Here is a 19,467-nt window from a genome sequence, read left to right as displayed (position 1 = left end):
CGCGTGGAGCCCACTCCGGGACGCCGGCTCCTCTCCGCGGGGCACGGGCGGCGCAGAACTCCGAGCCCGGCGCCAAGACAGAGAGAGCGCGGGAGTGGGAGGAGGAAGGCGGGCAGAGGAGGAGGCCGGGCGGCAGGAGCGGAAGAAGAGGAGGCGAGCAGAGGCGGAGGGGGGCGAGAGGGAGGAGAGCCGGGCGCAGGAAGGGGAGGACGAGGAGGAAAGAGAAAGGCGGCGGCGGAGCGCGGACCCGCCACTCCCGGCCTCCTCCCCCGCATCCCCACGCGGGCCGGCCCTCCCCGGGCCGCCGCCGCTTCCTCGGCCCTCGCGCTCGCCGCCTCCTCCCGACTCAACCCGGCCGGCGCGGCGCCACCCCCCTCGCGCGCCCCCGCCAGCCCCGCGCGCCCCCGCCACTCTCGCCCGCGCGGCCTCGCGCTCGGGGCATGCGCGGTGGGCGGCGCCGCTCCGGGCCGCCTCTGCCGCCGCGAGTAGGAAGCGCGAGCGCCGGGCGCCGGGCTGTCAGTGAGCGTGGGGCCAGCGGGCGAGCCAGCGGCTCCGGCTCCGGCTCCGGCTCCCGCTCCGCGCCGCCCCGGCCCGACTCTCCCCGGTCCCCGCCGCGCCCCCTCGCCGCCGCGACCTCGGCCCCCGGCCCGCGCCCCCCGCCCAGGGTCGCCCCGGGCCCGCGCCCCTCCCCCGCCGCCCCCGCCCACCCTGCCCTCCCCGGCCGCTGCTCCCCGGCGGAGGCAAGAGGTGGTTGGGGGGGACCATGGCTGACGTTTTCCCGGCCAACGACTCCACGGCGTCTCAGGACGTGGCCAACCGCTTCGCCCGCAAAGGGGCGCTGAGGCAGAAGAACGTGCACGAGGTGAAGGACCACAAATTCATCGCGCGCTTCTTCAAGCAGCCCACCTTCTGCAGCCACTGCACCGACTTCATCTGGTAGGTGCCCGGCCGGGCGCCCCTGCCCGCTGCTCCCCGCCTCCGGGTCCCGGCCCCGCGCGCTCGGGCGCGTCTGCTCCGGGGCTGGCTCACTCCGAGAACTTGGAGCCGGCGGGAGTCCGAACTCTCGTCCGGAGTGACACGCGCGCCCGGCCCTGACACCCGCGGGCAGGACTCCTGGGACGTCGCCGCCCCGCCACACACCCCCTGGCTCGGGACGGAGGCTGGTCCCGTGCGCTGGCGGCGGGGATCGCTCCCCGGGCCGCGTCCCTCACCAGCTTCCCGTGCGCGCCCACCCGCACGCACCCAGCAGAGCGGCCGCTTGCAGGGGTGGGAGCCCAGGAGACAGGGGAGGAGGACAGGAGGCAGAGGTTCCCGGAGAAACGCGCCCGGGAGTAACGGGGGAGCGGCAACGATCGCGCCGCGTGCGGTCCAAGTTGCTGGCGAGCCAGGCTGGGCGCGTTCGGGGGTGGAGGGGGGGCGGGTGTGTTTGTGCTTCCAACAGGACTGGACTGCGCTGGAATCTTGGGCCCCTGCCTACTGTAGGCTGCATCTACTGGGCACGGAGAGACTTTGACTTTTCTAAGTGAGCAGAGAGAGAACAAACTGTTGAAAGCTTGCAGTGGGGGAGGGGGAGTTCGAGCAGGCAAATGGCAGAAGGACAGAGGGACTCATTTAAAATACACTCCAGCCTGGGTAACAAGAGCGAAACTCCGTCTCAAAAAACAAAAACAAAAACAAAAACAAAAACAAAAACAAAAAAAACACCCTGTGGCCAGGCGCGGTGGCTCACACCTGTAATCCCATCACGTTGGGAGGCAGAAGTGGGCGGATCATCTGAGGTCAGTAGTTCTAGACCAGGTTGGCTAGCATGGTGAAACCCCATCTTTACTAAAAATACAAAATTAGCCGGGCTTGGTGGCACACGCCTGTAATCTCAGCTACTCGGGAGGCTAAGGCAGGAGAATCGTTTGAACCCGGGAAGCGGAGGCTGCAGTGAGCTGAGATCGGGCCACTGCACTCCAGCTTGGGTGAGACAGAGCGAGACTCCGTCTCAAAAAAATAAAATAGACCCTGTCAACACGCCCTGTAGACGAGGACAGAGCTCTTAAGAAAAATAATGTGAGGGCCAGAGGTGTCAGAGATCAAGTAACTTCCAATGAATGCAGGCATTCTTAACTCGAGGGGGCCATGCTGAGGGCTTATGGAGAATCCATAGATAGAAGGGCTTCAGGGGTCTCCGAACCCTGTAAAACTGGGTGAAATTGTGTTTGCGAATCTTTTTCTTTCCTGGTGAAAGAATTTCAGCTTTTATCTGATTTTTCAAAAGGTCTGTGACCGTTCTTCCCAGATCCCCATCTCCCCACGAAAGTTTAGAAAGCTGGAGCTAAAGAAGCTTTAGGTCCTCTAGATAAGATGTAGCAGTAGTTTGGTTTTTCTCTTAGGTTGCCCGACGTCCTTATCTTCTACCTCTTCTTTTGTGATGTAGGAAAAGTTCCCGACAAGACAGAGCTATGGCAAGGGCTTCTTAGCTCCGTCCCCTTCTAGGCTGGGGGAAGCTGCACAGGGTGACAGCCACGGAGTGAATCTTGCCACCAGCCAGCTGTGTGGCACAGGTATCTTGGGCCACTAGGGTGAACATAGTGTGAATGACTCTGTCTGAATCCATCACGTCTGGGGAAGAACATCCCAAAGGGCAAGTCCCATGATCGTGATGCTAATAAGGTGTTTAATTTTTCCTTTTCTTTTTAGACATCTGCTCCAAAGTCCACTTTTATGAAAAGCATAGCCACCTCTATGAGTGATTTCCGCTGTCTAGTCAGCATATGAAGCGATTGTTCTCAAAGGAGTAGGTGATCATAGATAAGGCTATTTAAAATAAAAATTTCGGAGCATCAGGGCAAAGAGAATCTTGCATTTGATTAAGAGGAGGTGGTCAGCTGTGAGAGTCCATTAAAAGGGAACAGACTGCTGGTGACTTTTGCAGGAAGTAGGAGAGTTAGACACGGGACTTGCAGCATATCTAGGCTAGCTAATATCTTTCCACTATTAGTTTCCCTTGAAGGATCAGCCCCTGGTGAGCTGAATAGGTGCTCAGGTCACCAGCAGTATTGTGAAGTGGAAAAGAAAGACCTCCCTGAGTATCCCTGCAGCACTCTTCATTTCTTTGTAAACCAATTGGAAGTCCCAGGAAAACATCCTCGGGGATTGTCTTTTTCAGTTTGCTTTCATTATTGCCTCTATGAGGTCCTTGACTTTCAAGTTCATTTCAATATTGAATCACTGATAGTTTAAAGTTAAATGTTTAGAGTTAGCTATGGTTTTTGGTGGGGGGATGACTAAGTTAATTTTAAAAGTATGTGAAGTACTTTGTACACTTAAAATTCTATTCGAAGCAAGAGGTTATGACTTTCAACCTTCGGAGGAAATTTTGATGCAGTTCATTCTAGTGGAACACTAGTTGGCAATTGCATGTCCATGTCAGGGTTCTCTGCTTACAGAGTGAATTCTCTAAAGTCATTTACAAGAACAAAACAGTTTCTGCATGTGCTTTGAATGCTTTTGGTTTTCAGTAGAAATTAGATCATGGTAATCTCAAATGCAAACAGTAGGGTGATATTTTCTATGATCTGGGTCCTTAAGCCCAAATTAAATGTTAAAAGTGATGCCGTTTGGCAATTTCTGAATGTGTAGTATTTTAAACAAATGCATAATAAGTAAGCCACTTGGTTGTCTTCAGAGAGAAAAAAGCAATTTTCATTTGATCTTCAGGAACAAAATTAAGCAACTTCCTTTTAAAATCTTAACCATAAACTCTTTTGTTACTTGAACATTGTATTGTAACCAAAACTCTGAATATTCAGTCATGTTCTTGTCTTGAAGTTTTAGTATCGATAATATAGTATAAAAAATTGGAAGGAAGCTTGATACGTTGAAATTGTTCAGTGATTCTTTATAGGTGAGATAGTTTCCCTCCTAAGCTTGAATTTACACAGTAATCTGACTAGATATTTAGGCATTTTTTCCTATTAAATCATTAGGTTTCACATACAGACCTTTAGTAGTGGAATACTTGGTCACATAACTTGTTTAAAACATGCTATCCAACACAAAATATGTTAAGATATTTTGTTCTTGTTTTTGTTTTTCAGGGGGTTTGGGAAACAAGGCTTCCAGTGCCAAGGTAAGCTGCCACTTACGATTTTATTTTCAAGCACAACATGAAATAAGCATTCCAAACAAGAACAGTATTTCCAGTCATCTTTTCTTTCCAATTAAAAGAAAATGTTATTTAGATAATATTTTTGAAATATGAGGGCTATAAATTTAGACCTTAAAAAAATAATTTGGGCCTACTAATCTGCGTATAGAGCTGCTTTTTCTCATAGGGGGGAAAAAAAGCCTTCCTGTAATTTTATTTTTTGCCGAGAACATTCTTGTCAGAAGCTGCTGTCTTTGTGTGGGTGTTGAGAAAAAAATGGAATCACTTTGTATTCAAGTGGCTTTTCTTCCTTGTTCTTCCTCTTTGTTTTTATTCTTCATTGCTTTTACTTATGTATTGGGTTGGACTCACTGCAACTAATTTTAGGCCATATTTCATTCTAGTAACGGCTTGTTTTGTTTAGATTACCAGTTGTTATCCAGAACAAAGTTTGCATGTTTTAAAGTCGTGTCGATGATTTGAGGATGACTGATTTCCATGGTATGACCATGTGGCATGCTTTTCCTTCAGCTTACATATCCGATCACCCATATGATACCAAATATCGCATACAGGAGGAAATCCATTTACTTCCCCCTCTGACCTGTAATTGCATTTCATACATGTCAAATATCTAACTTTTCGTACTCTCCATTCTATTTGTTTGACTTTTCCTTTTTAAAGAAACCCACTTTATAGTTTGTGAAGGCATCACAGGCTCATTAGCTAACTTTTCTGGCTCTCTGCTTATTGTCTATATTGTGTTTGTTTAGTTCTGGTTCCATTTCCCATCTGGGCATAGATTTGTTATTAGGGCAAGCAGAAAGTACATTCTAGCCTGGAAAATATGATCCTAACACTGTTTAATACTAAGTATATTAGAGAGAAAGGCACTGTGTACTTCCTTACAGCTTTGAGATTGTGCTAGTAAGTTGGTTACCTTTTAAAGGCTTCTTCAGATTTGTGTACTTGTTTTTTATATACATTTTCTAGACATATTTTTAGTTGAGACTATTTTATGGCATAATTATTCATTTAATAGCCTACCTTCCTTTCTCCAAGATGTGCTTAAAACCCCTACTGAGTATATCATTTTCGGAATTACATTTGAAAATCAAGGGATATTCCTTTTAAAAAGAGAATAAAGCGAAAGATGTGTTATACCAGTCTCTACAAAAGATGAAAGGAAAATATAGCTCTTTCTAGTTCTCAAAGTTCTGGGCCTCAACTTTGTAGGTGAGATTTGAGTCTAGGCTTGAACATGACTTTAGGGAGTTTAAAGATGTAAGATTCTGGGCCAATGTGATTGACATCTGTGATGTTTGGTGGTATTTTTGGTTTGGGTGGGGACTTATGTAAATCTGTAAGAAAATTTTTGTACTGAATCTTCTCAGTACTACTTGTCCGGGAGAAAGTGGTTATCCTGTTCTAAAACTTTTATCATTTTCTGCATAAATAAAAAATAAAGTTGATTAGAATAAGGTTGGTTCCTATTAGACCTGCTCATCTGAGCCGATTTTGTTGTGGAAATCTTAGAGTGGCCATATTACTAGGCTACCAGGGGTTCGGCATGGTTCCCCTCAGAGAGCACCTCTAAACTTTTAGTGGATTAGCAGATTAAAGTCTCATGGCAGCATAACTCCCTTTTACCCAAATTATAAAAGTGAAACCCATAAAAATTTTAAACTGTATAAAATAAGAAGTGAAATTGCATTCCCTTGTCTCTTCCCACCTCTGGATAATTCTGTTTAAGACAATCATTCATTCACTCACTCACGCATACTTAGTTTTTAAAAGGAGATCAAAATTTTCTACCACTCTGCAGCTTGCTCTTTTCCCACTCCGCAGTGGACTGTGGATGTCCTTCCATGTCAAAGCATCTGTTCTGCCTTATTCTGTTGATTGGCCGCATGTGTGGATGCATCCAATTTATTCACCCATTCCTCTCTTGAGGGGTATTTTAATTGTTACTCAGTTCTTACTAGCACAAATACCCTTCTTTGTCAAGAGCATTTTTGGACACTAGCGTAGGTGTTTCTACAATAGATAGAAATGTATATGTGTGCATCTTGAGTCTTAATGGGTGCTGCTAAACTGCTCTTCAAAAGAGGTGTGTGTGTGTGTGTGTGTGTGTGTGTGTGTGTGTGAATGTGAATGAGACTTCCCCTTCATTTTTTACCAGTGAAGATACTGGATAATATACATCTTTTCCTTTTTTTTTTTTTTAAACCAACCAATCTCGTAGGTGAAAAGGGGCCCCTCTTTTAAATTTCCATCTCCTGCATTATGGGTGGGCTTGAACATTTTTTTTTTTTTAATGTATTTTAGCCATCTGTGTTCTGTGAATTGCCTCACTTTATCTAATATTTGAAACTCTGGATTACAAACTAAACAAATTAGAGAAGTGAGTGTGTGCTTTCTGTGTAGTTCTTTGGTGAAGAGTTTAACCTCAAATTCTCTTTAGATAATGAATTACCCCAGTGTATTTACAAATTATAATTCACAGAAACCTTTTCAAATAGTATACGTTTATTCGTAACATGATGTCTGCTTGTTATATTTTGTTTAGTGTCTCGTTTGTATTTGACTTCTAGTAGGCATAGGCTAGTCCATTGTGTTTTATTGTTTGTTGTAAGTCAATTAGGAAGGATATGTTACTTCAGGATGATGCTTTTCATCCCACAAATGTGGTTACCCAGCATTTTCTGTTTTGGCTTTTACCTCAAAATTAATCTTTCTGCTAACATCTGACCATGGTAGAGTGTTTAAGTTTTCTTTTAATGCTCTCTAACTTTGTTTTTTTTCCTTGGTTTTGTTTGATAGAGCATCATTCTTCTGCAGGAGAATAACTCATTCTCATCTATACCTTTGACAACACACCCTCTGGAAATGACAGCTGGAGTTTGAAACTGCTTTTTGTATTCCTCATACATCAGAGGATTTTTACCAGATGAGGCAGTGCTTTCTGTCTGCTAGTATGTAGTATGTGGCTTCGGTTAGTAGGTGAAACATCTGCGGCAAGCATAATTTTTCTTTCCTTTTTTTAAACTCGAGGGGTGTGTGTGCTCCCAATGACTCACATATTCATGTAGTAAATAATACAGCTTTAGATCCAAAATATTTGTCATCATTTTACTTAGTAAATAATGAATAGGTACTTGAAGACTAAAGAAATAAGTGAGTTTTAGTCCTTAAAACTGGCTTTGTAGTTTATGCCATTTAGAGAAGGGCATTTTACAAATATGTGAAGCACTAAGGATATTTCTTATTTCTACTTTCATTTATGTTGTATCTTGGGGAAGGGAAGGACTTTTTTCTGGAGAGAGATTTATTGGCGTATTCCCACTTTCCCTTCAGGGACTCTATGCCATTCTTCTTTATGTTGCCATATAGGTGTACAACCCTGAAAACGGATATTACCAGAGCAAGTAACACAGGCTGCCATTGTCAGAATTTGCTGCCTGAAACAATGAAACCAAGGGCCGTCCTGTTGGTGAGGAGAAAGATGAGTGTGTAGTAGATTTCCAAGTGGGAAATATTTTTCTTAAGGTCCTTAGAGATAAAGACAAACATGTTCCTCTGTAGCTCTTTTTACCTGACTTGGACTTGGCTTCCAACTTTGGGCTGAATATTTTTTGCTTGATGTACTCCTAGCACTCATTTCTTCTCCATATGACTAGCAGAGATCTAGTCTTTGCCCACTTTTTTTTTTTTTTTTTTTTTTCTTCCTCAGAGAAAGAAGAAGAAAGGGAAGTAGATTCGTGTGCTCTGGACATTAATGAAGTTGAGTTTCATGTTTGGAAGGTCTGTTTCCAGTTGGTAGCATCTGTCTTACACTGGCTGCTTCCAGAGTCAGTCATCATAGAACAGAGCGAGTCACTGTACTGTTCAAATCTGCTCTTGCTCTGTCTGGGGCGGTGGAGCTGAAACAGTGTTACTTACTGCTTTCAGTATTAGAAAAGAGAAAAAGCCAACTCGATTTTTTCCCCCTCCTTAGGCAGAGCAACTTCTCTAATTACAGTGGTAGAAACAGCCTCTCAAAATGTGACCTGCTTATTTCAAATGCCATACAGTTACATGGTTTGTTACATCTGCCTAAACTCCACTGGTTTTCCCTGATTTTTTTTTTTTGTTTGTTTGTTTGTTTGCTCTTCTTTGTCTTTTAATATCACAAATTAAAATGTACTATAAACCCAGGCTCTTTGTTGGAGAAACCCTCAAGAGACAGCATGAGAATTAAGCTCTGCCAATAATCACGACCAAGAGGAGCCTGTTGTCCCTGAATGATCACCACTGGATTTTTGAGGGGTTTGCCAGGAAAGAATTCACATTTTTGTGCTTTGAATGATGCCAATAAGAAGTAGTTTTGAATCTTGAGTCATTTCCCTGCTAAGAACACACATCACCTATTGTACTTCACCTGTGACTCCACCTGAAGCTCTGTATTTTGCAGTGTTAAGCGTTAAGAAATCAACTTCTCTTCTCCTTTGATATTTTGTTTTGAAGTCCTCTTTCAGGGAAGATATTTCTGTTGGCTCATCTGAGCAGGGTGGTGGTTTCTGTTCCTTCTGTAAGAATGAAAGTTGGTGTTTGAGGGAAGAAAAAAAAAAAAGAATCGTCAGTCTCCTCTTGGCTTTTTTAGCTGAGGGATTCCAGAAAACAAGATTGACTTAAGGAAGGTGGCCTTTAAACAGACAGGGCAGTAGCAATTGAGTCACCGGCCTTTCAGAAAAGGGATGCACAGTTGTCCTCATCTGCCAGGATGTTCTGAGAGCCAAGTTTTAAGGACACCAAGTGCAGGGAGATAGGAGACCGATGTCAGGTTGGGTGGAATCCTGAGGTTGGCCAACTTGAGCAGGGTGTCTGTCCTCCCTGCGTACTGCACTGACCACTGTTTGCTCTGTTTGGCTTCTGGCTGCCCACTGGTCTTCAGAGTTAATGCCAGGGTTTTCCATGATTCTGTCTTCAAGAGGGGTTTGGCCCTTGGTACCTCATTTTTGCTTGGTTACTCATCCCTAAATTGTAAGTTACATTAATTATAGATGAACTCTTGGAGATTTAGTTCCAAGGAGATAGAATCCATGGAAGACTGAGTATAATTTGAAACCTAGAGGTTTTGCATTCCAGTGCATTATCTCAGTCTCAAAGATGAAATGGTCAGTAATGTCTAAAATACAGAGCAAAGTGGTGGAGGTGGACAGTGAGAACTGCCTTTCTGTGGTTGCGTGTGGGGGCTCCTGCCTGTCATCCCAGCACTTTGGAAGGTTGAGGCAGACAAATTGCTTGAGCCCAGGAGTTTAAGACTGGCTTGGGCAACATGGCAAAACCTCATTGCTACCAAAAAAAAAAAAAAAAAAGTAGCTGGGCATGGTGGTTCAGGGTTCAGTGCTTGTGGTCTCAGCTACATGGGAAGCTGAGGTGGGAGGATCACTTGAGCCTGGGAGGTCAGGGCTGCAATGAGGTGGAATTGCGCCACTGTACTCGAGCCTGGGTGACAGAGTGAGACCCTGTCTCAAAAAACAAACCCAACCAACAAACCAACCAACCAAACAAAAACCCAACTTTTCTGTCCAACAGTGTTTTTCCTCCATAAAAAATGCATCAATACTTAGAAGTGGACTGCTTAAATAAAACTAGTGTTGAGTGACCTCAGTTGGTGCTAAATACTTGTTATGAAATGATTTCTGATAATGACTTTCTGAATTGCTACTCTTTTGCTTTATACGGTAAGTGAAAGTGTTTCATTAACTTATTCACACATCAATCGTACTCCTGCCACCAGAAGCTGGGGCTGTAGCATATGAAGTGGCTATTTATCCTTATAGGCAGTAAAAGCCAAATAAATGTTTGCTTTTGCAGATAAGTCTGATGTTTGAGTTTCCTTTTCTTTATATTACTCTATTTTTTTGAGATGGAATCTTGCTCTTGTCATCCAGAATGGGGTGCAGTGGCATAACCTTGGCTCACCGCAACCTCTTCCTCAGCCTCCCGAATAGCTATGATTGCAGGTGCATGGTACTGTACCCAGCTAATTTTCATATTTTTAGTAGAGACCAGGTTTCACCATATTAGCTAGGCTGGTCTCAAACTCCTGACCTCAGGTGATTTTCCTGCGTTAGCCTCCCAAAGTGCTGGGATTACAGATGTGAGCTACCACGCCCAACCAGAGTTTCCTTTTCTTTAATTTTTTTTAGTGATTTCCTGCCCCCTGAGTATTTCACTCTCCTCAATGATAATTCAAATTTAAGTTTTCAGACACATTAGCCCCTCACTTGCTCAGTTTTCTTCATGCAGAATCAGAGCATTCAGTTTCCAAATAACATTAGTTTCGCAGCTGCCCTATCAGGGTAAGTCCAATTCCTTAGCAGGACATTGAAAGACTCTTAAAGTCTTTTTGCTTACCTACAGTGCTTCCCTTCTTCCCATCCCTGGGTCATTATGAGTAAGTTGCAATTTCCCAGAAAGTGCTTGCTTGCTTCAATTCTTTCCTCGACCCCCTTTGTCCAGATGATACCCATTTCACCTGTTAAGCCTTAGTCCAAGGTTGAGCTATCGTCTTTCCTGATCGTCCTGTTGTTCTGCATTTCTGCATGTTCTTCCTATCATTGGAACTTTATTTTTTTTGGAGGCAGATGCTCACTTTGTCACCCAGGCTGGAGTGCAGTGGTGCAGTCTCGACTCACTGCAACCTCTGCCTCCTGGGCTCAAGCAATTCTTATGCCTCAGCCTCCTAAGTAGCTGGGATTACAGGCACATACCACAACACCCAGCTAATATTTGTATTTTTAGTAGAGATGAGGTGTTGCCATGTTGTTAGGTTAGTCTCGAACTCCTGACCTCAAGTTATCTGCCTGCCTTGGCCTCCCAAAGTGCTGGGATTACAAGTATGAACTCCCTGCCCCACCCCTCCTATCATGGGACCTTCACACTGTATCACTCTCTACTTCAGCTCCCTTTGCCAGTTTTGAGTGTGAGGACTGAGTCGTATTTTTTTGTCTGTCTTCAGTGTTTAACATGGTGCCTGGCACTCAATAGATACTATGTAAATATTAGTGGGTGTGTGATTATATAAATGCTAAGAGATGTGATACGTCCATAACCGGAAAGATCACAGTGACTTCTGCCTGGCCACTGTCTTTATATATATATTTTTAAAGCAAGTTTGTAATCCAAAGTTATGCCAACTAAGATCTTAGGATCATTTTTTAAAAAGTACTTGATGTTAAGCATACTTATTCAAAAGAGGGAGCGGAAAATTCTACCTTTACGTATAAGTTAACATATGTAATGGCTAAACCTAATACATTAATACTGTGGAAATAAACCACTAAATGTATCTTTCTATCTTTAGAAGAGTATTCAAGCATCAAGAATAAATCTTATTGCACAAATAAAATAAGAGTGTATTATGGGCCATAGCAGGAGGGGGAAAATACCTTGGGTACAGGGTGAGAAAGTAAAACCAGCTTTTAGTACTTGTTTGGTACACTTATCTAAATGTTCTATTTTACTTGGAGTCTGCTAATAACTGAAGCTCAATTGTCATGCTCCAGAGGGAGTAGTAGCTCAACTTCATTGTTTCTGTTATTTAAAAAATTTTTGGACCTGAAAGGTTTCTGTGCTTTAATATGCAAATAAATGTACAGGAACGGCAGTGGCAGCTCTGGAGTGAAACAGTTGTGATTCTGTTTATCATCACAGGTTATAACAGTGATTATAATCACTTTCAACATTTTATTTAATTGAAAGGAAAGAAATACGTATTCAGTGCTACATTATGTCAGACATCTAGCGTTCACCTTTTACATGTTTTCATTCTAAAAGCCATGATAACAGGATGTTATCCCCATCTTAGAAATAGAGCTGAAGAACTTAACCAGGCTGATGGGGTGTGTCATGGGTTCAGATTCTAATGGTTCTGCAGAAAACATTCTTCAAAGCCAAGTGGAAACTTTTGGTATGAGTGAAGCCTGGTTTTATATTAGGAGAGGAAAGAATGATGCCATTATGAAACATTTCTTGGTGACATAAAATTAATGTTTCACTGTCCTCATCAGTCTGTCAGAATTTCCGTGGCAGACCCTTTATTTCAGGTCTTGTTTTCCACCCAAGCTGTGAAATCTCATGCTAGACTTAAGACATGGCCATTTCAGTGTTGGCTGTGTCTAGTAGAAATTGCTGTAACTGCATTTAAAAAAAAAAAAAAACAACTCTTTATTAAATTATACAGACTGGAAAATGATTTCTGGAAATAGATTTCTATCAAGAATGGAAGGGAATGATTTGATTAATTGCCAGCACAAGATTAGAATTATTTAAGAGCAAGTCCATAAAGTAAGGTTAGCATAAGAGCAATTCATCTTTAATGCCTTCACTTGCTGTTTCTTCTTCCAACATCTGTACATTTCTATTCTTGGTATTTTGAGAAATAGTCGATCCGTCTCTCCTGTCCAGGGTGACTCCAGTAGGTAGGTAGGAAATAAACCATAAGGGTGTAAATATGAGACATGAAGTTGTGCTTATACATAAGTTTAGCCCTGACTTGGACAAAATTCCTCAAGTTTGAGGGATGGGTCAGTGAGGGGCCAGTTAACAACTGAATTGAGAGTAAAATTCTATCGTAGAGATTAACTCATGGTTTTACCATCAGGAAAACTGATAGTTATGAGTTAATGTCTAGGATAGAATTTTACTCTGTAGTGATGTACGTACCAGCTTGTGTGTGGTAGTGCAGGAAGTTTATGACATAGAGGCTTTCATACTTGAAACACTACACCAGCACCCATATAGCACTCACTGTACACACTGTTCTAAGCACTTTTAACTCATTTGATCCTCACAACAATTCTGAAGAGAGGCAGATTGTGATTCTCATGTTACAGATGAGGAAACAAGCACTGAGGCACCGGGAGGTTCAGTGACTTGTCCACAGTCACATGGTTGGAAAACGGTGGTGCTGGGATTCAGAGCCAGGCAGTGTGAGTCCAGATGCCATGCCGTGAAACCACGTGTTTTGCTGCCTCTCATGATTCTCCTTTTCTTGAAGTTCTGTCAAACTTAAATGAAACCATTAGTCGAATGTCGAGGTATTAAAGAATGAAGCTTTTTTTTTTCTTTCTTTCTTTTTTTTTTTTTTTTTTTTTTTTGAGATGCGGTCTCACTCTGTTGCCCAGGCTGGAGTGCAGTGGCACCATCTAGATTCACTGCAGCCTCCATCTCCCAAGTTCAAGCAATTCTCTTGCCTCAGCCTCCTGAATAGTGAGAATTACAGGCATGTGCCACGATGCCTGGCTAATTTTTGTTTTCTTAGTAGAAACAGCGTTTTGCCATGTTGGCCAGGCTGGTCTCAAACTCCTGACCTCAGGTCATCCACTTGCCTCAGCTTCCCAAAGTGCTGGGCTTACAGGCATGGGCCAGCACGCCCAGTCAGAAGCATTTTATTCGATTCGGTAGCGCTTAGTATGCTTCCTGCCTGTAGCAGGAGGTTATGGTCTGATGCATGGACCTCTGTTCGGTCTGTGTCATGCCAGATTTGGCAGGGCATGGGGCAGAAGACATATATGAAAACAATGCATTGGAACATCACATCTATCACGTACATTATATTATATCATGGTCTGAATGAAATAACAGTTTCTGAAGCATGTGGGAAGGAAGGAGATACTTTTTGAGCTCATTAGGAGATGACTCTTGTTTTGGGCTTTGTAGGTGGCTAGAGTTTCCTTTGACTAGGAAAATGGAGTAAGCTGTTGTAAGGGAATGGCATGTGTAAGAGAGGGATGAGAGGGACTCATGTTCAGGGGGCATTAGACCAGGAGAGGCCATTCTATTTGAGATGTGGCCCCCACTGCCCCCCAAATGGAAGAGAAGATTGGAGAAATATGTCCGGAGCTACTCTGTGCTTTGCCACATACTGATCCTTTATTAAATACATTGTTTCCTCTTGTATCTTTCTGTTTTTATGTCCCCTCATTTTCTGAACAAAGTTAACAAATACAGAGATTACCATATCTGTATGTAGAAGATACATTGTATTGAAGCTTGGAAAATCACCTCTTGAGTTTAAAACAAGCTTGTCCAACTGGTAGGTCACATGCAGCCCAGGATGGCTTTGAATGTGGCACAACACAAACTTGTAAACTTTCTGAAAATTCTATGAGGCTTTTTTTTTTTTTGCCAGCTTAGCAGCTATCGTTAGTGTATTTTATATGTGGCCCAAGACAATTCTTCCCCTGTGTCCCAGGAAAGCCAAAAGATTGGACACCTCTGGTCTAAAGCTTGTGCTACTTTGATCCTTCTTTCTATTGATCTCGCTACTATAAGGAAGTTGGCAGTATTGATTATAGACAGCATCATGTTGGGAGTCCAGGGATCTTACTGCATGGAAATTATGACTGGAGATGAGATACTCGGTTATACTAGATACATGTATTATTAAGAGAAAAATGAAGAATTAAAACATTCACATATTAAAAATCAGCAACACTCTAGAAACTGTCTACTGATTTATTCAGTCAGAATTTCTAGTTCATGATCAGTAGTTTATACCTTCTTTCTCCATGGGCTAACTTTGGGCTGATGTGTTTTCACTGTGGTCAGAAACCTTGGTAAGGAAAGGAAAGGGGTGCTGCAGTGTTCTGGTACCCTAGTTTGGGGTGTAAGATAAGTTTTCATCAGGGTTTCAGATTTGAGAAATACAAGTTTACATGATACCGCTACCATGCTAATGTGAACTCACCATATACCACCACCCCATGGGTGCAAAGGATGCTGGAACAGAGAGAAGCTAAGTAGGTTGCCCTCATGTGTGGCTGGCGAATTGGGTAGCTGTTATTAGAAATCAGGCAGATTTAGTGAATGTCTCAGTTTCCATTGTAGTAGTTTTTTAGTTGCTGAAGCTGTACAGATAAGTAGCCAATCCTTTTTTCTTAACTCTTCATTTTTTCCTTCTCTTAGGATTCTAATGAAGTATGATTTGTGGTAGTGTGTGTGGTAATTAGAAGAAAACTCTCACTGGTTTAGAAAGCTTGGCTCATACTTGTAAAGGCTTCCATTAGCTTCCATTCAGATTTGTATTGAAGTTAAATGGCTGTAAACTAGCTTAAATCATTTTCCTCATTTTGTTGAATTAATGCATGAAACTATACATTCTCAGTGAATGAACTATCCTAAATTGTGAAAATGGGAGATGATTCATTTTAAAAAAATTTAAAACATTTAAACTTGATTCTTAAGTTTATTTACAATGTAGAAAATAGCTTCAAACATGTCTTCTAAACGTGAAGATGTTTTTCTTAATGCTGTTACAGTTGTGAAGAGTTGTACATGGATGACTTAAAATGTAATAGCTAGGTTACAAAATAAGTTGATCATATTATGAATCATTTGCCTAACAGAACTTGTGAAGTTTTCTTCTTAGTAAACCTAATTTTATCGTATGCCAAATTTGTTTAATACTAAAGTGATTTTTGTTGCTTTAGTTTCACATTAGTTTCTTTAATCTGAATAGTACATTAATATGGAAAACTTCTCTAGAATTCTTCTGTTTTAATTTAAAAATGAGGCCTAATTTTGTTTGTATCACAGATATATGACTTTAAAGTTGAAATGATCATTAACAGTTGAAAAACATGCAGGATTGCTTTTTATTTAATTTTTACGTGCTAATTCAAGTTTAGGGATAATGACTGATAGGCACCATTATCTTTTTTTTTTTTTTTTTTTTTTTCCCTTATTTTGCACAGCCAGGCACCATAGCACATGCTGGTGCTGAGCTGGGTTGATGTCCATGTGATGCAAATTAACTTTCAAATCATATTTTATAAAGCCGAGTTATTGGGCTGTAGCAGGAATAGTTGGTATGCTTAAGACTTGTCATGGTGGATTGGCTGCAGTGAGTCACGCCTGTAATCTCAGCACTTTGGGAGGCTGAGGTGGGCAGATCATTTGAGGTCAGAAGTTTGAGACCAGCCTGGCCAATATGGTGAAACCTCATCTCCACTAAAAATACATACGTTAGCCAGGCAAGGTGGTGGGTGGGTGCCTGTAATTCCAGTTACTTCGGAGGCTGAGGCAGGAGAATCGCTTGAACCCAGGAGGTGGAGGTTGCAGTGAGCTGAGATTGTACCACTGCACTCCAGCCTGGTTGACAGAGCGAGACTCCATCTCAAACAAACCAACCAACAAAACTTGCCGTGGTGGCTGGGCGCAGTGAGTCACGCCTGTAATCCCAAGACTTTGGGAAGCCTAGGTGGGCAGATTGCTTGAATTCAGGAGTTTTAGACCAGCCTGGGTAACATGGAAAAAACCTGTCTCTACAAACAAATATGAAAATTAACTAGGCTAATTTTTATTAACCTGTAGTCTCAGCTACTTTGGAAGTGAGAGGATTGCCTGAGCCCAGTGGTAGAAGCTGGAGTGAGCCAAGATTGTGCCACTGTACATTAGCCCGGTTGATTGAGTGAGGTCCTGTCCCTTTTACCCTCAAAAAAGGTTTGCCATGGTGGTCTGTTGTGGGGGTCTACCATGAATCTAATGAAACACTGTGGAAGGATAATTTAGAGGCTCTGGATTTTATAGTTTAATTTTGTGAGTAATATGACAACTGAAGTATGTTGTTAATGCTTTTCTAGATGTTACATGTTTTGTTTAAAGTAAACTCAGGAAAATATAATGCATTTGTGATTTTAATTTTGATAGTATCATTTGTGCACCAGATTTTTTGGCTGACTTGTCCATTGGTGAAGAATTATTAAAGGTCCAAGTTTTATCTCAAAATTATGAAGCACATTATTAACTTTGGCTTTTGTTGTATTTCCCATGTGTTCCTTTTTGTCAAGTTATATTTTATATTCTATGTATTTTGTCTTGATAGCCTGAGACTTTCTTAGAATGAAATTTTTTTTTAAAATGTAGAATGTATTTTGTGTCAGATGGGCAAAACTTTTGGTCATTAAGAAGGAACTGGGCATCTCTTACAGAACATGGGTTTTAATATTACTAAAATTATATATTCATATGTGGTAATCATGCAGTAACCTGAATTAATATACTTTTTTTTTTTTTTTTTTTTTTTTTTGAGACAGAGTCTTGCTCTGTCACTCAGGCTGGAGTGCAGTGGTGCGATCTCAGCTCACCGCAACCTTTGCCAACTAGGTTCAAGCGACTTTCCGGCCTCAGCCTCCCAAGTAGCTGGGATTACAGGTGCTTGCCACCACACCTGACTAACTTTTTTGTATTTTCAGTAGAGACAAGGTTTTGCCTTGTTGGTCAGGCTGGTCTTGAACACCTGACTGCAAGTGATCTACCCGCCTTGGCCTCCCAAAATGTTGGGATTACAGGTCTAAGCCACTGCTCCTGGCTCTGAATTCATGTACATTTAAGTACTGACCTTTGTTGACCTTGGTGAATCCTATTGTTATAGGGTCAGGAAAAGCCATGTTCTTAGAATTTTAGAGTAAGAAAGGACCGTAGAGGCTGTCTAATCCAGGTTCTTTAATTTATGCCTGTAGAACTGGCTATAAGAGTTAAGTGACTTGGTGTAAACCAAACCCCCAGAGTGTGGCCACTTAAATCTCCACCTACCTCCTATAGGGTGACACTGTGCTATGAACCTTTGTACTTGTACTCTGTAGTCTTTACTCTCAAGTGCCACTCCCAGTGAGTACAAGTGCCCATCCAATACTCTATTTAAAAAAAAGGCATGAAGGAATCTGCAAACAAAGCCAACACTAGGTTCCTTTTCTTTTCTTTGAAAAACGGCAATGTCTTTGAGAGACAAATATACATCTAAAGCCTAGGAGTTTTACCAAGTAAATAAGGATTGTATGTTTAGCTTTTATAATTTATAGGTGAACAGTCTAGTATAGAACTTGTATTAAAGAATATTAAAGATACTTGTATTAAAAATAGTAAAGAATAAAGAATTTGTATTAAAGAATATTAAAAATGCTTCAGATTTTTGATTTGTATTGGATGAGAATTCATGGGCAAGGAAGATGACCCTTCATGAAATTATATATCTTTTCTCTCAAATTTTAACTCTGTGATTCTCTGGCAACAGGCAATACAGCTCTGGTGTTACTTAGTCTGCAAAAGTCTTACACTGTTTTAATACTAGAGCTGCTTTTGCCTTTTATATATTACCTAAAATATATACAAATAAATTACTCACTTATCTATACATGTGCATATTTTTAGGATCTCCCTAAACAAGATTTAAAACTTGCCTAAATGTAGTTGTAGAGTTTATTATTTGGTAGTTTTGCATTCTGTAATTTATGTAACTCTGTCTTCAAAATTGAAATTATTTCTGGGTGGTACAAGCCAAATACAGAAGTCAGAGCTTTATTTTTGATAGTTTCAGTGTTGTTTTGAGGTTCTGATCTTGGAAATAAAGATACAGAAAATAAACACACAAAATACACAAAATAACAAATCTGATGATAACTTATTAAACATGGATATTTATGTATGCTTTTTGCAATGTTTATTTTCTAGGTTAATCCAAGCACAACATAAAAGTCTTGTAAATATTTCTTGGAAAACTTTCCTTCACATGCTAGATTTCTGAGTTGCTTTCGAAATTATTATGAAACAATGGTCCTTTTTTTCTCCTTAGTAAATTTCCCTGGGAGGTCTCTTGGACATTCTTTATTGCCTTGAGTCTTTGAACCATATTCTGAATGAGAAGCTGAAGACAGTTGTTCTGAAGATATTCTTAGGATGGACAGAAATGACCACTGCCGATTTGATAGAACTTAAGTGCCAAGGACAGTTTCCATTTCACTCTTTATTGCTCTTTTGTGCCTGCTATATTGATGTTACTGCCTCCCTTTTCAAATAATTGAGCTTTTTTTTTTTCCTCTTTTTTTAAGATGGAGTCTTACTCTGTTGTCCAGCCTGGAGTGTAATGGCATGATTTCTGCTCATATAACCTCTGCCTCCTGGGTTCAAGTGATTCCCCTGCCTCAGCCTCCCAAGTAGCTGTGATTACAGGCATGTGCTACTGTGCTTGGCCAATTTTTGTATTTTTAGTAGAGACAGGGTTTTGTCATATTGGCCACGCTGGTCTCTAACTCCTGACCTGAGGTGATCCACCCATCTCAGCCTCCCAAAGTGCTGGGATTACAGGTGTGTTAGCTTACTTTTCTTGAAAAAAAATTTTTGATAGTTCCCAGAATGAAGGGTTGAGGGGACTTGTATTTGTTCCATGAACTCAGACTCATGCCAACCACATCTCATCCTGAAGTGATCAAACCATCCGTGGCTCTAACTGGAGTTCTTTTTTTTTTTTGAGACAGTTTCACTCTTATTACCCAGGCTGGAGC

At 41.8% G+C, this 19,467-nt stretch overlaps 1 protein-coding gene across 2 annotated transcripts in view; it reads left to right on the top strand.

Annotated features, from left to right (window-relative positions):
* Positions 1–687: 687 nt before the first annotated feature.
* PRKCA (protein kinase C alpha) overlaps positions 688–19,467 on the top strand; it is a 488,104-nt gene continuing 469,324 nt past the window's right edge. Inside the window, exons 1-2 of one of the 2 annotated variants that reach the window (XM_039476591.2) lie at positions 688–936; positions 4,089–4,120. In XM_039476591.2, the coding sequence (XP_039332525.1) occupies positions 764–936; positions 4,089–4,120 (205 nt within the window). In that variant the 5' untranslated portion in view covers positions 688–763. The remainder of the gene's footprint in view (positions 937–4,088; positions 4,121–19,467) is intronic. The other variant, XM_039476590.2, reaches the window with a different exon arrangement.

This window comes from Saimiri boliviensis, chromosome 17 (genome assembly GCF_048565385.1).
Source record: "Saimiri boliviensis isolate mSaiBol1 chromosome 17, mSaiBol1.pri, whole genome shotgun sequence".
In the NCBI taxonomy this organism is placed as follows: Eukaryota; Metazoa; Chordata; class Mammalia; order Primates; family Cebidae; genus Saimiri; species Saimiri boliviensis.
This window is presented reverse-complemented; position numbering and strand designations above follow the sequence as displayed.